We start from the raw sequence: 15622 nt of genomic DNA, 5'->3' as shown, positions 1-15622 counted from the left end.
GTAACCCTTCTCAACTTCAAGTTTGCGGTACAAAAACTTCTGGTTTTCCAGGTCCACATACAACAGGTTCAAATCTAACTACGATTTTTGATTTATCACCTTTTGGGGTTTTTATATAGCAACTCTTCTTGAAAATGTTTGTACTGTTGAAATTATGCTGTTTTTGTTTCCATAAAACATTTTGGAAGAATAAAGTAAACATCGGGTGCACAAACTAAGCCAAAAAGAGGAAGGGATAGATTTGACCAATTGTTAAATGTTAGCATAGACTAATTAGATTGATTTGTAAAATCTACACAGCATGTTTTTTACGATTTGGAGGAGAAAATGGTAAAACTTTGTTGCTTAAAAATCCTTTTTCGACAGCAATTTTCAGACCAAATGACAATTTCAAGCTGTTGATATGAAACATCACCCAAAATTTATATTAAAAAATGCAGTTAAATGTGAACCTGTTATTCCTTCAAAGTGAAATGATTCTCGAAATGAACTTTAAGAGTGACTACACCAGACGTGTACCAGGAACGCTGCAGAATGTGCAAATAAAACAGTTGCTGGCAGTGTTATCCACCACATACATAAACTGACAAACCTTGGGAAGTTTGAGATCTATAGGTCGTCTGGGTCATGAGAAAATAGTGAGACACCCACACACATTTTGCATACAAATCAATGCAAACAAAACATAAATAAAACCATCTGGTTGGGGTTGTTCAAAACTTTCGGGCCCAATTGAAAGGTGGTGAGGTGCAGGGACCATGTTCAACACATCATGCATAATTGGAAATTATTGCCGATGAGCCTTTTGTAAAAAAATATATGAAAATCACGTTTATTTTGTATGATTGAGTAGTAGCTGATACTCTTGACATTTCATAAATGTCCTTTGCACAACTCAAAAGAAACCGCAGCCTTGCGAAATGATTGCCTGTTGTTGTCTCATTTCGTGTTTAGTACACATGGATGTTAAACCGAGTTCCATGAACTCTCACAAATAGTTATGTAGCTCATTGATCATCAAACTTGAAGAAAAAACCACCGCATACAAAAAGTGGTAGATCGTGAAAAATACAGTTCGGGTTAACAAACACAACATAGAGTACAGTAGCCCCAGCACATATACGGCCCAACATATTGCTTGGAATGCAGATTTCTTTTTTTTATTAGGAAGGACTCTGCAACTATCAACGAAGCGAAACAAATTCATGCAAGCCTAATACCCAGTTTATCCACAACCAGTCAGGTGAATACCAAAAAAAACATCAAAGAAATCCGAATTCCATTGGTTTGTCTGGTTTTTATTTATTTATTTATTTTGTGGGCAGCCCTTTCTACCTCTGTATAATCCCCTACTTATTATTGCATCATGGATTGCACAGATCAGGAAAAATAACCAAACAACAACAACAACAACCACAACTTTATTTACGACACCTAGTATTTAAAAGAGTTCTTTGAAGTTTTAAAAGATTTCAATCAGTCCTGGGCATTGACGCCATCATTCAGCCGCCATCTTAGAATTAAAAGGATTACGATAGAATGGAAACGCATTGTTTACTTGCTGCATATACTACAGATTAATAGTCTCTTGTGTTTATTTATCGGCAATGGTGAAGACAAGTGTTGGTTCGACAGAACCAGTGGTTTCATTTGATACAATGATTTCATTGGATAAACGTGCAGTGACGTAAGCTGTCCATGTGTTTTGATTGGCTAGTAGTAGCGTGCAAGATTTGCTAATGAATAACCTTTCTTTGCGCCCTTATAAAACGACGTCATGTTGAAGCCACGATACAAAGACTTAGCCCATGTCCGAATTAGCGGCTACAGCTACGGCTACGGCTAGATTTCCGCGACCATGGGTTGAGGTATAGTACGTCCTTAGCAACACCCTTAGCAACAGCTGTAACCATATCCGTAGCCGCCAATTCGAGTTTAGCTGATAATCAACCCAGGGGTGGATTTCACAAAGGTAGTCCTAAGTTAGGACTAGTCATAGGCAATGCTAAGAGATAGGACTAGTCCTAAGTTAGGACTACCTTTGTGAAATCCACCCCCGGTATATAAGATAAAGAAACTTTACTTACCAAGACAAGCTCATAATGACTAAGTTCTTGAAGACTATCCAACTCCGAAAGATGTCGATCACCGTGTACGTTTTCCCTTTGTCGACGACCAGAGGTGCTGCTGAGATAGAGCTAGATGTGACGTCATTAGGTGCCGATTCGCGAATGGTCTTATCCTCGAGGGTTAGTACGAATCCATCCGCAGGTGGGGTGATGTTATTTACTCTGGCGATCTTGTTGAGGATTTTGAAGGATTCTTTGTTACGTCCTTTTGACAAAAGCCACCTCACGGACTCGTACAGAATGCTGCGGAAAAGCAAAGGTTAAGGGAATAAGTTCATTTTGACCAAAAGAAATTTGTGGACACTGTACATGACTGTGACAGCCATAGTGCTATTATATTTGGGTGCATGCTGCCAAAGTCTTCCATGCGACAGATCTTTGCCTATACGGTTTTCTATAGGCCTTCATGATGAAGTAGCCCCCCCCCCCCTCACTTAATCAAACAAACATTTATGGCTGATGCCTTGAAAATATGAGCATCATAACTTTCCTTTTTATTCATTTACAATAAGGATAGCCGAGTAAGGAAGATGTGTGAAACCAATTTGGGAAATGCAAAACGAGTAAAACAAGCTGGTTTTCACATGTTTTTTTTTGGTTAATATTATTTGTTGATTTATTTATAAATCAACAAAAAAACAAACAGGCAGTAATAAATAATATGAAACTGTAATACTGTGATGCAAGGAAATTAGCCTTCGAAGGTGTCCTCGTTTGGTCCAAAAAAGACAAGCTTCGAGTTGCAGAAAGTCTGAGTTTGTACAAACCGAATGCTTGAAAAATATGGGATGCCACAAATGAAAAACAGAACAATATGGGGGATGTATTATTTATTTGTGTTTTGGTCACAACATCTGTTAACACGATTGAACGCTTTGGTAACACCTATGCCAATAGCGCGATTTGTTTTACCAATTAACAATAGGCAATTATTATGGCACCACCATTTTGTTTTTACAGGAACGTTTACACCATTTGGGCCCTGTATAATTTAAAGACAGTGGACACTATTGGTAGCTGTTGATAGTATAAAACGTTGTAAGAAACGGCTCCCTTTGAAGTGGAGTAGTTTTTGAGAAAGAAGTAATTTTCAACGAATTTGATTTCGAGACCTCAGATTTAGATTTTGAGGTCTCGAATACAAGCATCTGAAAGCACACAACTTCGCGTGACAAGGGTGTTTTTTCATTATTATCTTGCAACTTCGATGACCAATTGAGCTCAAATTTTCACAGGTTTTTATATTTTATGCATGTTGAGATACACCAAGTGAGAAGACTGGTCTTTGACAATTACCAATTGTGTCCAGTGTCTTTTAAACAAATGTGTTAATGGGTTGGCACAAACTTGTCGTTTGATTAAAACTCAGCAAAATTATAAACTGTTAGATCGCAAGAGTAATGTGTTTTTAGTTACACATTATACAGTATAACAGGGAATGACGTCCACAATGATCATGATAATGTCTAGTTAAAAAGACACTGCTCTAGAATCGCAGAGTTCGTGGGTTCAAATCGTCGAATCCCACCTAGGTAAGTGCCTGGTGGGTTTTTCTTCAGAACTCGGGAAAGTATGCAGTCTGAGTATCCAAATGAATATACTTTATCCCCGATTCCAATTTAACATCTAATAAAGACAATGACAACGTTTAGCTGCAAACTTTATATAGATTTTAATTTTGTTGTAAAAAATATGTTTTTTTTTTCTCGCTTTGGCAAAGGATCCTCACGTTAGTAATACTGACACCTGACGTGATTGAATGACAGAAGAAACCTGTTGGGAAATGAAAACCCACTAAGCCATGCGTGTTCCTCGCCACAAAATCAGGTTTTCAAGTTTAAGTTGACGTATAGACTGGTTTTACCGTTCAGACTAAAATGTCACTTTACGTCGTTGACAGACTAAAGTAGCGGTGTTTTTCTTTGCAAGTTATAATTTTTTATTCCCACAAGAATCTGGAGGTGAACTGTTGTGGCTTTAAAAGACCACAATCCTTGGGAGATCCTTTGTACGGGAACACTTAAGAAAGGATCATTTAGGAGCTTTTGTGTTGTCACATTGGGTTGGATGTATAACCATTCCTGTTATTTCAGTTTTAAATTACCACAGGAAGAGTAAAATTGTTGGTTTTTGCAGACCGGCGTCTCTTGTGGGCTAGCCCGCTGGGCAAACCACGGCTTTACCCCACAAAGCAAACTTGTTTTCGAAAGAAGAATGAATTGAACTGGTCTTCACGCAGAGCAAGAGTACAACTTGTAACATGATTGACGAGTTATAAAGAAGAATGCGACAGTCAACCTTTTAAATCTTATAATATTTTTGAGTTGCATATACATATTTTTTGGATCAACTCTGCCATGGAATGTGTGACGTCATGATGAAAGAAGGAAACATGTAGATGTTGACTTTAACACGTTTGGGAAACCTTTGGCTTAAAAAACCCCAAAATGAATCCAAAGTTGTTATTTTAAGAACCCTCCAATTGCAACGAATGTGTCTGGTGGGAAAACTTGTGGTATAATTCTACCACCTTGTTATGTAGACAAATTAACAATAGTCTCATGCACGAAAAAAGAGAGGGAAGGCTGTACACGACCCCCTTTTTCGGGCACAAAAGTACAAAACTTTCCCACCGGCGAGATCACAACGAAAAAAATAGCTCGTATGGAAAAAGCAGGACTTGTATTCTAGTCATCAGTTTTTGCAAGAATTTGTCTATGAAGTAGGTTTTTTTGCAGAAAATATTTACAGAAGTGACTTCTCAGAACACGACTTAACTTTCACACTGTTTTCTTGAAAGTCTGAAAAGACAGTAATTGCTAAATGACATTATGAAGGTCACCCGGGCAATCAATGAATCCCCCTTTAATTTCCCCCTCCAACCTCTTAACCTGGAGCCCACCTCACATCGAACCTCTCCACTTCGAACCCACCCCACGCGATCTGCTTACCCTCTTACCATTTGTTAGTGTCGACTTATAGTGATTGTGTACAATCGAATACAAGAGCACAACCCAATATTTATCAAAGTTTGCTGACAATTTTGTTGTCTTTGTTTGTTTGCAAGAAAAATATTTACACCAGTCTTCTCACTTGGTGTATCTCAACATAGGCACAACATAACAAACCTGTGGAAATTTGAACTCAATTGGTCGTCGAAGTTGCGAGATAATAATGGAAAATACACTCATGTCACACAGATGTGTGCTTGCGGATATTTGATTTCGAGATCTAAAAATCTAACTCTAAGGTCTCAAAATCAAATTCAAATATTTCAGTAGAAAGTTACTTCTTTCTCGAAAACTACCTTACTTCAGAGGGAGCCGTTTCTCACAATGTTTTATACTAATTTGAGTAATTACCAATAGTGTCCAGTGCCTTTAAAGTCACTATCAACCCTGCTGAAGTCCACGCAAGAGATTAACCACCCGCACTGTGTAAAGGTCGTTTGAATCTAGCCCACAAAACCACGTTTCCCGAGATGGATCTATTATTCAATTCACTCAATCAGTGGAATTGTGTCTTTCTACTTCATAAAAACCAAAACTGCCTCTTGAAACCTCTCCCATCTTGTTTATTTCTTAAAGAGCACTGCGTGAAGCCACACAGGGGTTCATAGTTCATTCACATGTGTGCCCTCTTGAGATAAATATATCTTCTTCTTTTTCTGTTTTGCAGTAGGGTTGGGTGCAAGACCATTGTAAAAAATGAATGATCAGAAAGGTCAAATTTACTGTCGTGTTAAGCCAACGGCCAAATATTTTATGCATACAAGGACAACTTTTAATTGAGACAATCTGTTTTTATGAAGAAGAAATAAAGCAAGCAAAACCCCAACAGCGTCAAGGACAACCCAGGTCATCAAACTCATCTGGCGTCAATTTTGTAAGTCAACAAAGGTACACACCCCCCTTGGATGGATGGTCACTGTTTAATTGTTCAAATATTTTTTCTCATAACTATAAACTATGAGACGTAAATTTTCTAAAACCCAAGTATGTTTATTCTTATTGGAAGTTATCGAATCTATTAAAAATCACCATTTGGTGATCAACATTAAAGGTACTGTACACTATTGTTGGTAATTACTCAAACTCATTGTTTGCATAACAACTTACTTGTATACGATCAACGGAGAGCTGTTGAACCGTAGTTTTCGAGAAAGAAAAGTAATTTCTCACTAAAATATTTGAATTTGATTTCGAGCCCTCAGAATTTGATTTTGAGGTCCCGAAATCAAGCATCTGAAAGCACACTATACAAGGGCGGTTTTTTCTGTCATTATTCTCTAGCAACTTTGACGACCAACTGACCTCAAATTTCCACAGGTCTGTTGTTTTATGCATATAAATGTTGAAAGCAATTACCAATAGTGTCCAGTGTCTTTAACATCCAGTTTGCAAAGAACATTTCCAGTCAGCTACATATTTTGGTCTGCGAATTCTAGAGTTCTAGATCTATAAACTTGGATTTAGAATCTTATATTTTGAGCATTTAACATAAACAGGCCACAAAATATAGAGGCGTCCCTTTTGCAATGCGAGAACGGCATTCAATTTAGCACACTAGTATGGCGCAACAGCGAAACAACTGCTGCGATTTTGGATATCTTTTTTAATCAACGTTCTCAGAAGAACAAATTGCATGACTTGTCACCTATGTGGTTCGAATTGAATCACCCAGCTCAGACCAGAGACTTACATGTGGATGTGGTGTTCAGTCCCTAACTGACCGTGTGGGTTTACCTATTTTGGGTTATATCCTGCCACATCTATAACCTAACATATCTTCTCGTATCCTATTATGTTATTAGCACTAATTGTGCTGTTGTATAATGAGATAATAATTGAAACATTGGATGACTGTTTTGATGAGCTTTAAATTTCCCGCGATTTTTTGCAGAAAATGACAGGCCAGCCATTTGACTCTCTATCTCTGACTCTCTGTGGACAATCTTTGCTATTATTTAAATGAAGATGTCCTGGTCTAGTCAAAAATCAACTCCCCTGAGCGATTCACTATTACCTTTAAAATCTTTCCTGGCTCTAACAAAATCCTAACGTGGTGACAGAACACACAACTTGTCAGACACTTTTTATGGAGACATGCTGGACCCCACGTAAAGCATGAACAGTTTACTTGTTGTGGTCCTAGCCCCCTTGATCCACCACTAACAGTTTACCCAACACCCAAACTGTTGGACTCTAGTTTGCCTGACCCTGCACGATCAGGGCCCAATTTCATAGCGCTGCTTAACGCTAAGCAAATTTGCGTGCTTACTGTAGCAGAACAAAATTGCTTAAGCCTTAGCGTATTTCACAGGTTAGCAGAACAAATTGCGTGTTTACCGTTGATTTGCATTGTGACGTCATTTATTTTCGTGCGGTAAGCACCGGAAGGTTAGCATGCCTTTTTGTTTGCTTACGGTTAGCAGCGCTATGAAATGGAAATTGCACAGTAAGCAAAAAATCGGCCGCTAAGCAGCGCTATGAAATTGGACACAGTGCAGTCTTCAGTCCAACAGAACCAAACAAAACATGCAGTTGGGTTTCGAAGGATTTTGGGACAATGAGACCGTGTTCGAATTGGCAGCTCCGGCTCTGGCTACGGCTTAACCACATCCTCGTCATATAAGTACAGCGTGTCCTTAGCAACAGTCGTAGCCGTCAATTCGGATGGTCAATTCGAAAAGTCAATAATGGAGTATCTATACTTACAACCAGAGTGGTATCGCGATCAGGCAAGGCAGGGAGATGGCCAGCTGCATTTTCCTCCAGTCACGTAGGAAGTACGCGATGCCTGCTAATAGGGTCACACCCACGCCCCAAGCAATGCCGTTAATGCACCCGGCGATGGTTCGCTTCTTCGGAGAGAACATCTCCATGATCAGGACAAACTCCGTCAAGTTCATTCCCTTTTGACATTAATAAGCATACCTGTGTTAGTCGACGAGGTAAAAGGAAAACCGTGCAATTTCGAGGCATGTTTGTGTGGATCATTGTATTCTACTTTTAAAACATCTTTCTACCCAAAGGCATATGCATTTTATAAAAAAGGTTACAAACGCTTTTCAAAGACCAACTCGACCGATCCAAGGCAACGTGTTCCTTTAACAAAGAATGACCCTACCTTGACAGGCACTGGGCACTATTGTAATTACTCATAATAATGTTTATCAGAAAACCCTGCTTGGTAACAGGCAAGGCGAGCTGTTGGTAGTATAAAACATTGTGAGAAACGGCTCCCTCTAGAGTAAAGTAGTTTTCGAGAAAAAAGTAAGTTTCCACTAAAATATTTGAATTTGATTTCGAGACCTCAGAATTAGATTTTGAGATCCCGAAATCAAGCAACTGAAAGCACACAACTTCGTTTGACAAAGGTGTTTTTTCTTCCATTGTTCGACGACCAATTGAGTTCAAGCTTTCACAGTTCAAGTTTGTTATTGTATGCATTTGTTGAGATACACCAAGTGAGAAGACTGGTCTTTGACAACTACCAAAGGTGTCCAGTGTCTTTAAGGATGACATACTGCAACCGTAGGGCTTTAAACTTGAGCAGGTGTCAATATTGTTCCATTCGCTGCCAAACTACGATAATATTGACCGAAAATCATTCACGAGATAAGGACACTAAATAAACCATGTAGAGAAAACAGGGGCCAATTTCATAGAGCTGCTTAAGCAAAAAAATTGCTTAAGCACGAAAATAGCTCGCTTGTTTTACACATGTTACTGGCAAAAATTTCATGCCATATACATTGCTTGTGACTGGTATTTAGCTGTTGTTTACTTAGCATAACAATTGAATGGAGTCTTGGTTGGTAATCCGATTTTACTAAGCAAGGATTTTTTTGCTCCAAAGCTCAAGTCCAAGCTCAATCCCTAGTCCAATCCAAAGTCCAAGCTCAATCCATAGTCCAATGCATAGCCCAAGCTCAAGTCCAAGTCCAATCCATAGCCCAAACCCAAAGCCCAAGCCCTAGCTGTGGTTTCGAGAAGGGTCATAGACAGCGTAGGCCAGTCTTGTTTAACCTTTCACGTCGTACAAAACAAAATCGAAACAAAATCGGAATTGCTAAACAGACATTCGGAGAGAAAGACAAGATTTATCTAGTAATTATGATATTAATGTGATAATGTCACACAAATCATGATAATGTCATCTAATGTCATCTATGAGATATAAGTTATAACCATGACTTGCATTAAGTCTTTATGATAATCGTCCCTCACTTTTCACCTCAATGTCCCTTTAATGCTCCCTAAATCGCATATTTGTAACGGAGCCAACTGTCGGACAGTGGACGTTCGACCAGTGGGCCCAATTTCATAGAGCTGCATAAGCAAAAATTTGTATGTCTTGGGCTTCGGCCTGGGCCTGAGATTGAGATAGGACATGATCTTGGGCTTGGGCTTAAACTTAAGCTTGGGATTGGACTTGGGATTAATCTTGGACTTGAGCTTTGGAGTGGACATAGTCTTGGGCTTTAGCTTTGGCTTGAGCTTGGGCTTGGGCTTTTGGCTCGTGCTTGGGTATGGGATCGAGCTTGGACTTGGGCTTGTGCTTGAGCTTGTGATTGGACTTTGGATTTAGCTTGGACTTGGGCTTGTGCTAGTGCATAGGCATGAGCTTGGACCAAGGGTTGTGCTTGTACTTGAGTTTGGGTCTGGGCTAAGGCTTATGCTAGGGTTTGGGATTGAGCTTTGACTTGGGCTTGAGCTAGTGCATAGGCATGAGCTTGGACCAAGGGTTGTGCTTGTGCTTGAGTTTGGGTCTGGGCTAAGGCTTATGCTAGGGTTTGGGATTGAGCTTTGACTTGGGCTTGAGCTAGTGCATAGGCATGAGCTTGGACCAAGGGTTGGGCTTGTACTTGAGTTTGGGTCTGGGCTAAGGCTTATGCTAGGGTTTGGGATTGAGCTTTGACTTGGGCTTGAGCTAGTGCATAGGCATGAGCTTGGACCAAGGGTTGTGATTGTACTTGAGTTTGGGTCTGGGCTAAGGCTTATGCTAGGGTTTGGGATTGAGCTTTGACTTGGGCTTGAGCTAGTGCATAGGCATGAGCTTGGACCAAGGGTTGTGCTTGTACTTGAGTTTGGGTCTGGGCTAAGGCTTATGCTAGGGTTTGGGATTGAGCTTTGACTTGGGCTTGAGCTAGTGCATAGGCATGAGCTTGGACCAAGGGTTGTGCTTGTGCTTGAGTTTGGGTCTGGGCTAAGGCTTGTGCTAGGGTTTGGGATTGAGCTTTGACTTGGGCTTGAGCTAGTGCATAGGCATGAGCTTGGACCAAGGGTTGTGCTTGTGCTTGAGTTTGGGTCTGGGCTAAGGCTTATGCTAGGGTTTGGGATTGAGCTTGGACTTGGGCTTGAGCTAGTGCATAGGCATGAGCTTGGACCAAGGGTTGTGATTGTGCTTGAGTTTGGGTCTGGGCTAAGGCTTGTGCTAGGGTTTGGGATTGAGCTTGGACTTGGGCTTGAGCTAGTGCATAGGCATGAGCTTGGACCAAGGGTTGTGATTGTACTTGAGTTTGGGTCTGGGCTAAGGCTTGTGCTTGGGTTTGGGCTCCTTAGAAACTGACAGAGCCTAAGTCCGAGCTCAATGCCAAAGCCGCAGTTTCAATAAGGGCCCATGATTGCAAAATATGGCTAAACACCAGGTTGGTTTTATGACGTATTTAATGAAAAACATGATGGAAATGAATGGTTGTTGAGATTTTGTTTACATTAAATGTAAATTAGGCTCAAACAGGGCTAACCCCTACTCTCGGGTATAGCCTACAGGCCCTAAGTGGCTGTAAGAAGAAAATATCTCGGGAGAAAATAACCTAGGGGAGCTGATGACATGATTCAGTATTCCTAAGAAAAAGTATGGATTGTATTGGATGAACGAAATATCTGAATCATTTACCTGCTCGAACATTCCGATGAAAAAGAACAGTACCACAAACCAGTGGTAGACGTAGATGAAGTAGATAATGAAACCGGCGATGGCTTGCAGAAACACGGCGGTCAGGAGCACCGTCTTACGGCCGATGAGATCCGAGAGCTGTCCGAAGACAAACGCTCCCGTCAAGACGCCGAAAAATAGAATAGACTGTGCTGTACTCGGGAGGATGTTGTCCTTACAGACAAGGTCCAGCTATGGAAGATAAAGATGACAAGAAAATTAGTAGGGCTGCAAGAGGCAAACAAACACACAAGCGTCCATTTGAAGCGTTATAATAAAACCCGGCCTTTTCTGGCAATACTCTCTTATAATGTAAAAGAGTAGAAACCACTCGTTTTGTTCGCCATTCCACTCTTGCAAACAGCTTTATGCCAGACAACTGTTTTTAGAGTGAAAGACGAGTACTTTTAACTCGATTTAGAGTGAAGTTTAACACAGAATTATTTTCACTCTCAAATGAGTGAAACTTTCATCACTCGGACAAGAGAGTGAAATTTCACTCCTATACATAAAAGAGATTACTTATCTTTATATACTAGTCATAACTGAGGGCTAAAACCAGCCGATGTAGCAATGCCATAGTCTTCCAGATGGTCTAGAAATTGTATTTCACCATTCCAGGGGCGGACCCGTGATTATTTGCACGGGTAGGGTTAATTGCATCAAACAATACTATTTACTACATGGCAAACCATATTCCCTTCAGACAGCGGAGCAGTCTATGATGAAAAGTCCAGCGAGTAAACGACCTTGTTTTGGCAAATTTAACTTCACGTTATGTTCCTTAAGCGTATTATTTTTGTTATAGAAGTCAGGGGAAATAGGATTCTAACTGAATTCAAAATTTTGACTCCCATAAATGGCCGACCGTGTTAGTCGACAGGGTAAAAAGCAAACCACGCAATTTCGAGGCATTTTTGTGTAGATCATTGTGTTCTACTTTGACAAAATTCTAACCATATACATTTTACAACAAACGGTTACAGAACGCTTCTAAAGACCAACTCGAGATCCAAGGCAACGTGTTCCTTTAAATGTTGCTTTCTTTTCTATTGTACTTATTTTTCGTGTGTAATTATTTTACTGGAATTGTAATGTAATACGAACTCGAACAGGCTGGTCCTTGAGAGTAAGAGAGCGCAATATAAATTCACTAAATTATTAATATTATTAAATGTGAATTGGACTCATGCTGGTGCATGTAAAATAACCGGATGATCTTAGGCCTTCATTAAAATGCAATAAGATCGATGAAATAGCTACGAAACTTAGTTAAACTATTGTTACATTTATGAATGAGAATGAGAGTTTTTCTTTGTGATATCTGTAAATGTTTGAAACTTTCAATACGACGGCTCGTTAAAAACAAACCTATACGGGCCCTTCATCATAAACAATTCTTTATAATGGTATTCTCTTTACTGTACTTAACTAAGCTTACTAGCACATATTTATGGCCTGTATTCTAACTCTTGTTTTTATTACCAATTTATTACCAATTATTACCTTCGTGCTGCGAGAACAGTTTTTATCTATATAGGCCCTATAATCTATCTATACGAATTATTGACGAAATTATCCCTCTGTTTTACTAACAAGGTCAAAAGGTGGAAACCGATCGTTAAGTCCAAAATCCATCGCATCGTAAGGATCGATTTTGGATAAAGTGTTCACTAAATAATTGCGACGAATTTGCTCATCGCAATTTTTATTTTATAATACCAATGATAATTTTGCGAGGACTCGTTATGTAGTCACAGAATACAAGTTGTTCGCACATTAATGACAAATGGTGCCATTTTGTGTTTGGATTTGATAATAGCGGTGTACGTCTTGCGTAGTTTGTCCGTAAATTAAAGAGTAAAATATTGCGTTTTATTTATTCTGTTTGCGTTAATTACTAGGATAGGCCTATACTCGGAATACACAACGTAGTTGACTGATGACATCTTTCAGCGACCCAGCGACTGTTGCAGAGTTTTGTGTACTTTAGGTCGTGTCAAAATGGCGGCTACTAGTTATGGCTACGGCTATAGATTGCCGCGTCATCATGCGTTGAGGTATATGACGTCCTTAGCAACACCCTTAGCAACAGCCGTAGCCGTAGCTGCAGACGCCAATTCGCATACGGCGTAACAATCGGTAAAATAAGGAGATACCCATAGCCAGTGTTTGGCTTAAAATTATATTGTATTAATATTACATCTGCAAACCGTCCTTTCCAATTTATTGTTCCAGAGCTCAACATTTTCGGTGACAATTATTGACGATTATTGGAAGTGACTTGACCTATTTATGCAAGCTATATATAATAATAGACCCTAGGCTTTGTATGCAAACAACAATTAAGAAGCCGATTTAATATAATAGCTCAACATTTTCGGTGGCCAGTTTTTACGAATATTAGCAATGACATAGGCCTATTTATGCAAATTGGTCTAATAATAGGCCTTGGACGCAAACAACAATGGTGTTTCCCACCTTTTGACATTGAAAGTATATCAGACAGAAATTAATTACATGAATAATTCGTACTGTGCTGGTAAGCTTTGTAAACAATTAGAGTATGTTTTATTGATTTTTTATGATCACAGCTCTTTGGGATTAGTTCAAACGAATTGTAATTTTTATGTTGTCTATCAGACATTGACAGATGACATTGAAAAACTCCAGTCTCATAATTAACCAAAATTTAAAGGCACTTGACACCTTTGGTAATTGTCAAAGACCTGCCGTAGATTTCACAAAACTCTTCCTAACTTAAGACTAATCTTAGGACTTAGGACGAGTCCCAACCCTGCACTGTAGCATGCAGACCTTAAGATTAATCCTAAGTTAAGACGAGTTACTCATCCTAACTCGAGTAAGACGAGTCCTAACTCTTTGTGAAATCGACCCCAGTATTCTCACTTGGTGTATCTCAACATATTATGCATAAAATAACAAACCTGTGAAAATTTGGGCTCAATTGGTCATCCCATTTGCAAGAGAATGAAAGAACTTTAAAAAGACAATTTTGTGTGTTTTTAGATTGTAAAGGGCTGAAGTATTTTATTAATTGAGAGAGGGATTACCTCTTTTTTTTAAATTACTTAACTTCAGAAGGAGCCGTTTCTCATAATGTTTTGCTCGTTACCAAGTAAGTTTACGCTGACAAAATGAGTAATTCCTATAGTGTCCAGTGCCGTTTTAATTAAGTTTGACAGATTTTCATCGATCTCATTCACGTCATTACACCGTCTCACCAAAAGTTACAGCTATAATAATGTATTAACGAAACAAGGTGAATCTTATTTCGTAATTTTTTCAAATAATAATTTTAACAATTTTATGGTCCTCCTGTCATTTTTTTTACGCACCAGCCTGAAACTGATTTACATTTAAACTTCAATGTATGCATTTTAATGTGTAACCTGTGTAATGCGGCAACAACTTGATATGTACATAGGCTATACAACGGCCACCATGCCACGACTGACGATTTTTCCTTGTTGGTGATGTCAAAGGTCACCACTTTATGCCTCGAACGAACCCTCCCCTCCCCCTTAAATCATCGCAACTGTGATAACTTTTAGTGAAAGTGACAAATTCAGCGACATCGCAAGAGTGATAGATTTGCGGTTTGTGGTGTCTTCGCAAGTGTGAAAGCGATGATCGTAAACGGTGACTTTATAGTGAAATCGGCCCCTGGTTTCATGCTCAAACAACCTGATACTAAGTGATAGGAGGAACCAGTACATCGTTCTTACGGACTAGAGAGCGGGGGAAGAGGGGGGAACTAAGCTTACCTCCATAACGATAGTGTTTTCGTCAAATAGAGTCACAAACTCGTATCCATTGGTACACTCCACTTGGCTACTTGTATTGATGAACGACGTGCCGTTTTCACCTTTTTCTACGGCGTACATCAAACACTCTGCGAATGACTCGTTCTTGACCCCCATGCGGGGCACACTCTCCTCCAATGTAAACCCAGGTGAAGCCCGGCAGTGGAACGGTGGCTGATCGGTGGTGAAAATAATCCCGAAGATCTGCCAAGCCGGTAGCCATGTTCCAACCAGAGTTATTAAGATGAATGCTACGGTCTGGTACCGGCCAAAGTCGCCCAGGTACACCCAGACATCGTCTAAATCCATGGTGTTTAGAAGCCCCCACCCTCCTACCAGATAATGCTTTTGTCTTTGCACCTGGTGGCTGTTGAATCTACCAATAGGTCTCTCCACGCAGCACCTGGTCTAAAATAGCTGCACCGGGGATTAAGTGGTAATTATCTGGCAACAAAACAAATACTGTGAAGTTGTTAAACTACAGCACGCTTAAAAACCACAAAGTAATAAGGAACTTGTGGCTGATAGATACAAATTTGGGCCAACTACCGACGGACAAAGTTCAACCTACTCAAATTAAAAGACCATTACGCATCCAACTGTTCCAATATCCAGAATAAGTCCATTCTTGTTCTTAAAATACCAGAGCACACCACAAAGTTGTTCACGCGCTGCAATTGCACCACCGACCAAACAACAGAGTCACGCATTGATTATGAAGGG

The 15622-nt window shown here is 39.7% G+C and overlaps 1 protein-coding gene across 1 annotated transcript; it reads right to left on the bottom strand.

The window, feature by feature from the left end:
- Window positions 1-2059: 2059 nt before the first annotated feature.
- Window positions 2060-15622, bottom strand: LOC117298335 (organic cation transporter protein-like). Its single transcript, XM_033781526.1, has 4 exons — window positions 14861-15622; window positions 11034-11264; window positions 7847-8043; window positions 2060-2372 (listed from the first exon to the last, which is right to left on the bottom strand). Exons 1-4 carry the CDS (start codon window positions 15206-15208, stop codon window positions 2084-2086), a joined length of 1065 nt encoding a protein of 354 aa, XP_033637417.1. The 5' UTR covers window positions 15209-15622; the 3' UTR covers window positions 2060-2083.

The sequence above is a fragment of the Asterias rubens genome, chromosome 13, assembly GCF_902459465.1.
Source record: "Asterias rubens chromosome 13, eAstRub1.3, whole genome shotgun sequence".
Lineage (NCBI taxonomy): Eukaryota > Metazoa > Echinodermata > Asteroidea > Forcipulatida > Asteriidae > Asterias > Asterias rubens.
The sequence above is the reverse complement of the archived record's forward strand: the minus strand, read 5'-3'. Positions and strand labels throughout refer to the sequence as shown.

Excerpts from the sequence above, each read along its gene's own strand:
- LOC117298335 (XM_033781526.1), bottom strand. The coding sequence starts at position 15,208 with ATGGATTTAGACGATGTCTGGGTGTACCTGGGCGACTTTGGCCGGTAC. Across the intron at positions 11,265-14,860 it reads AAAACACTATCGTTATGGAG|CTGGACCTTGTCTGTAAGGA; the intron begins GTAAGCTTAGTT and ends TATCTTCCATAG. Across the intron at positions 2,373-7,846 it reads ATCGCGATACCACTCTGGTT|CATTCTGTACGAGTCCGTGA; the intron begins GTAAGTATAGAT and ends GCTTTTCCGCAG.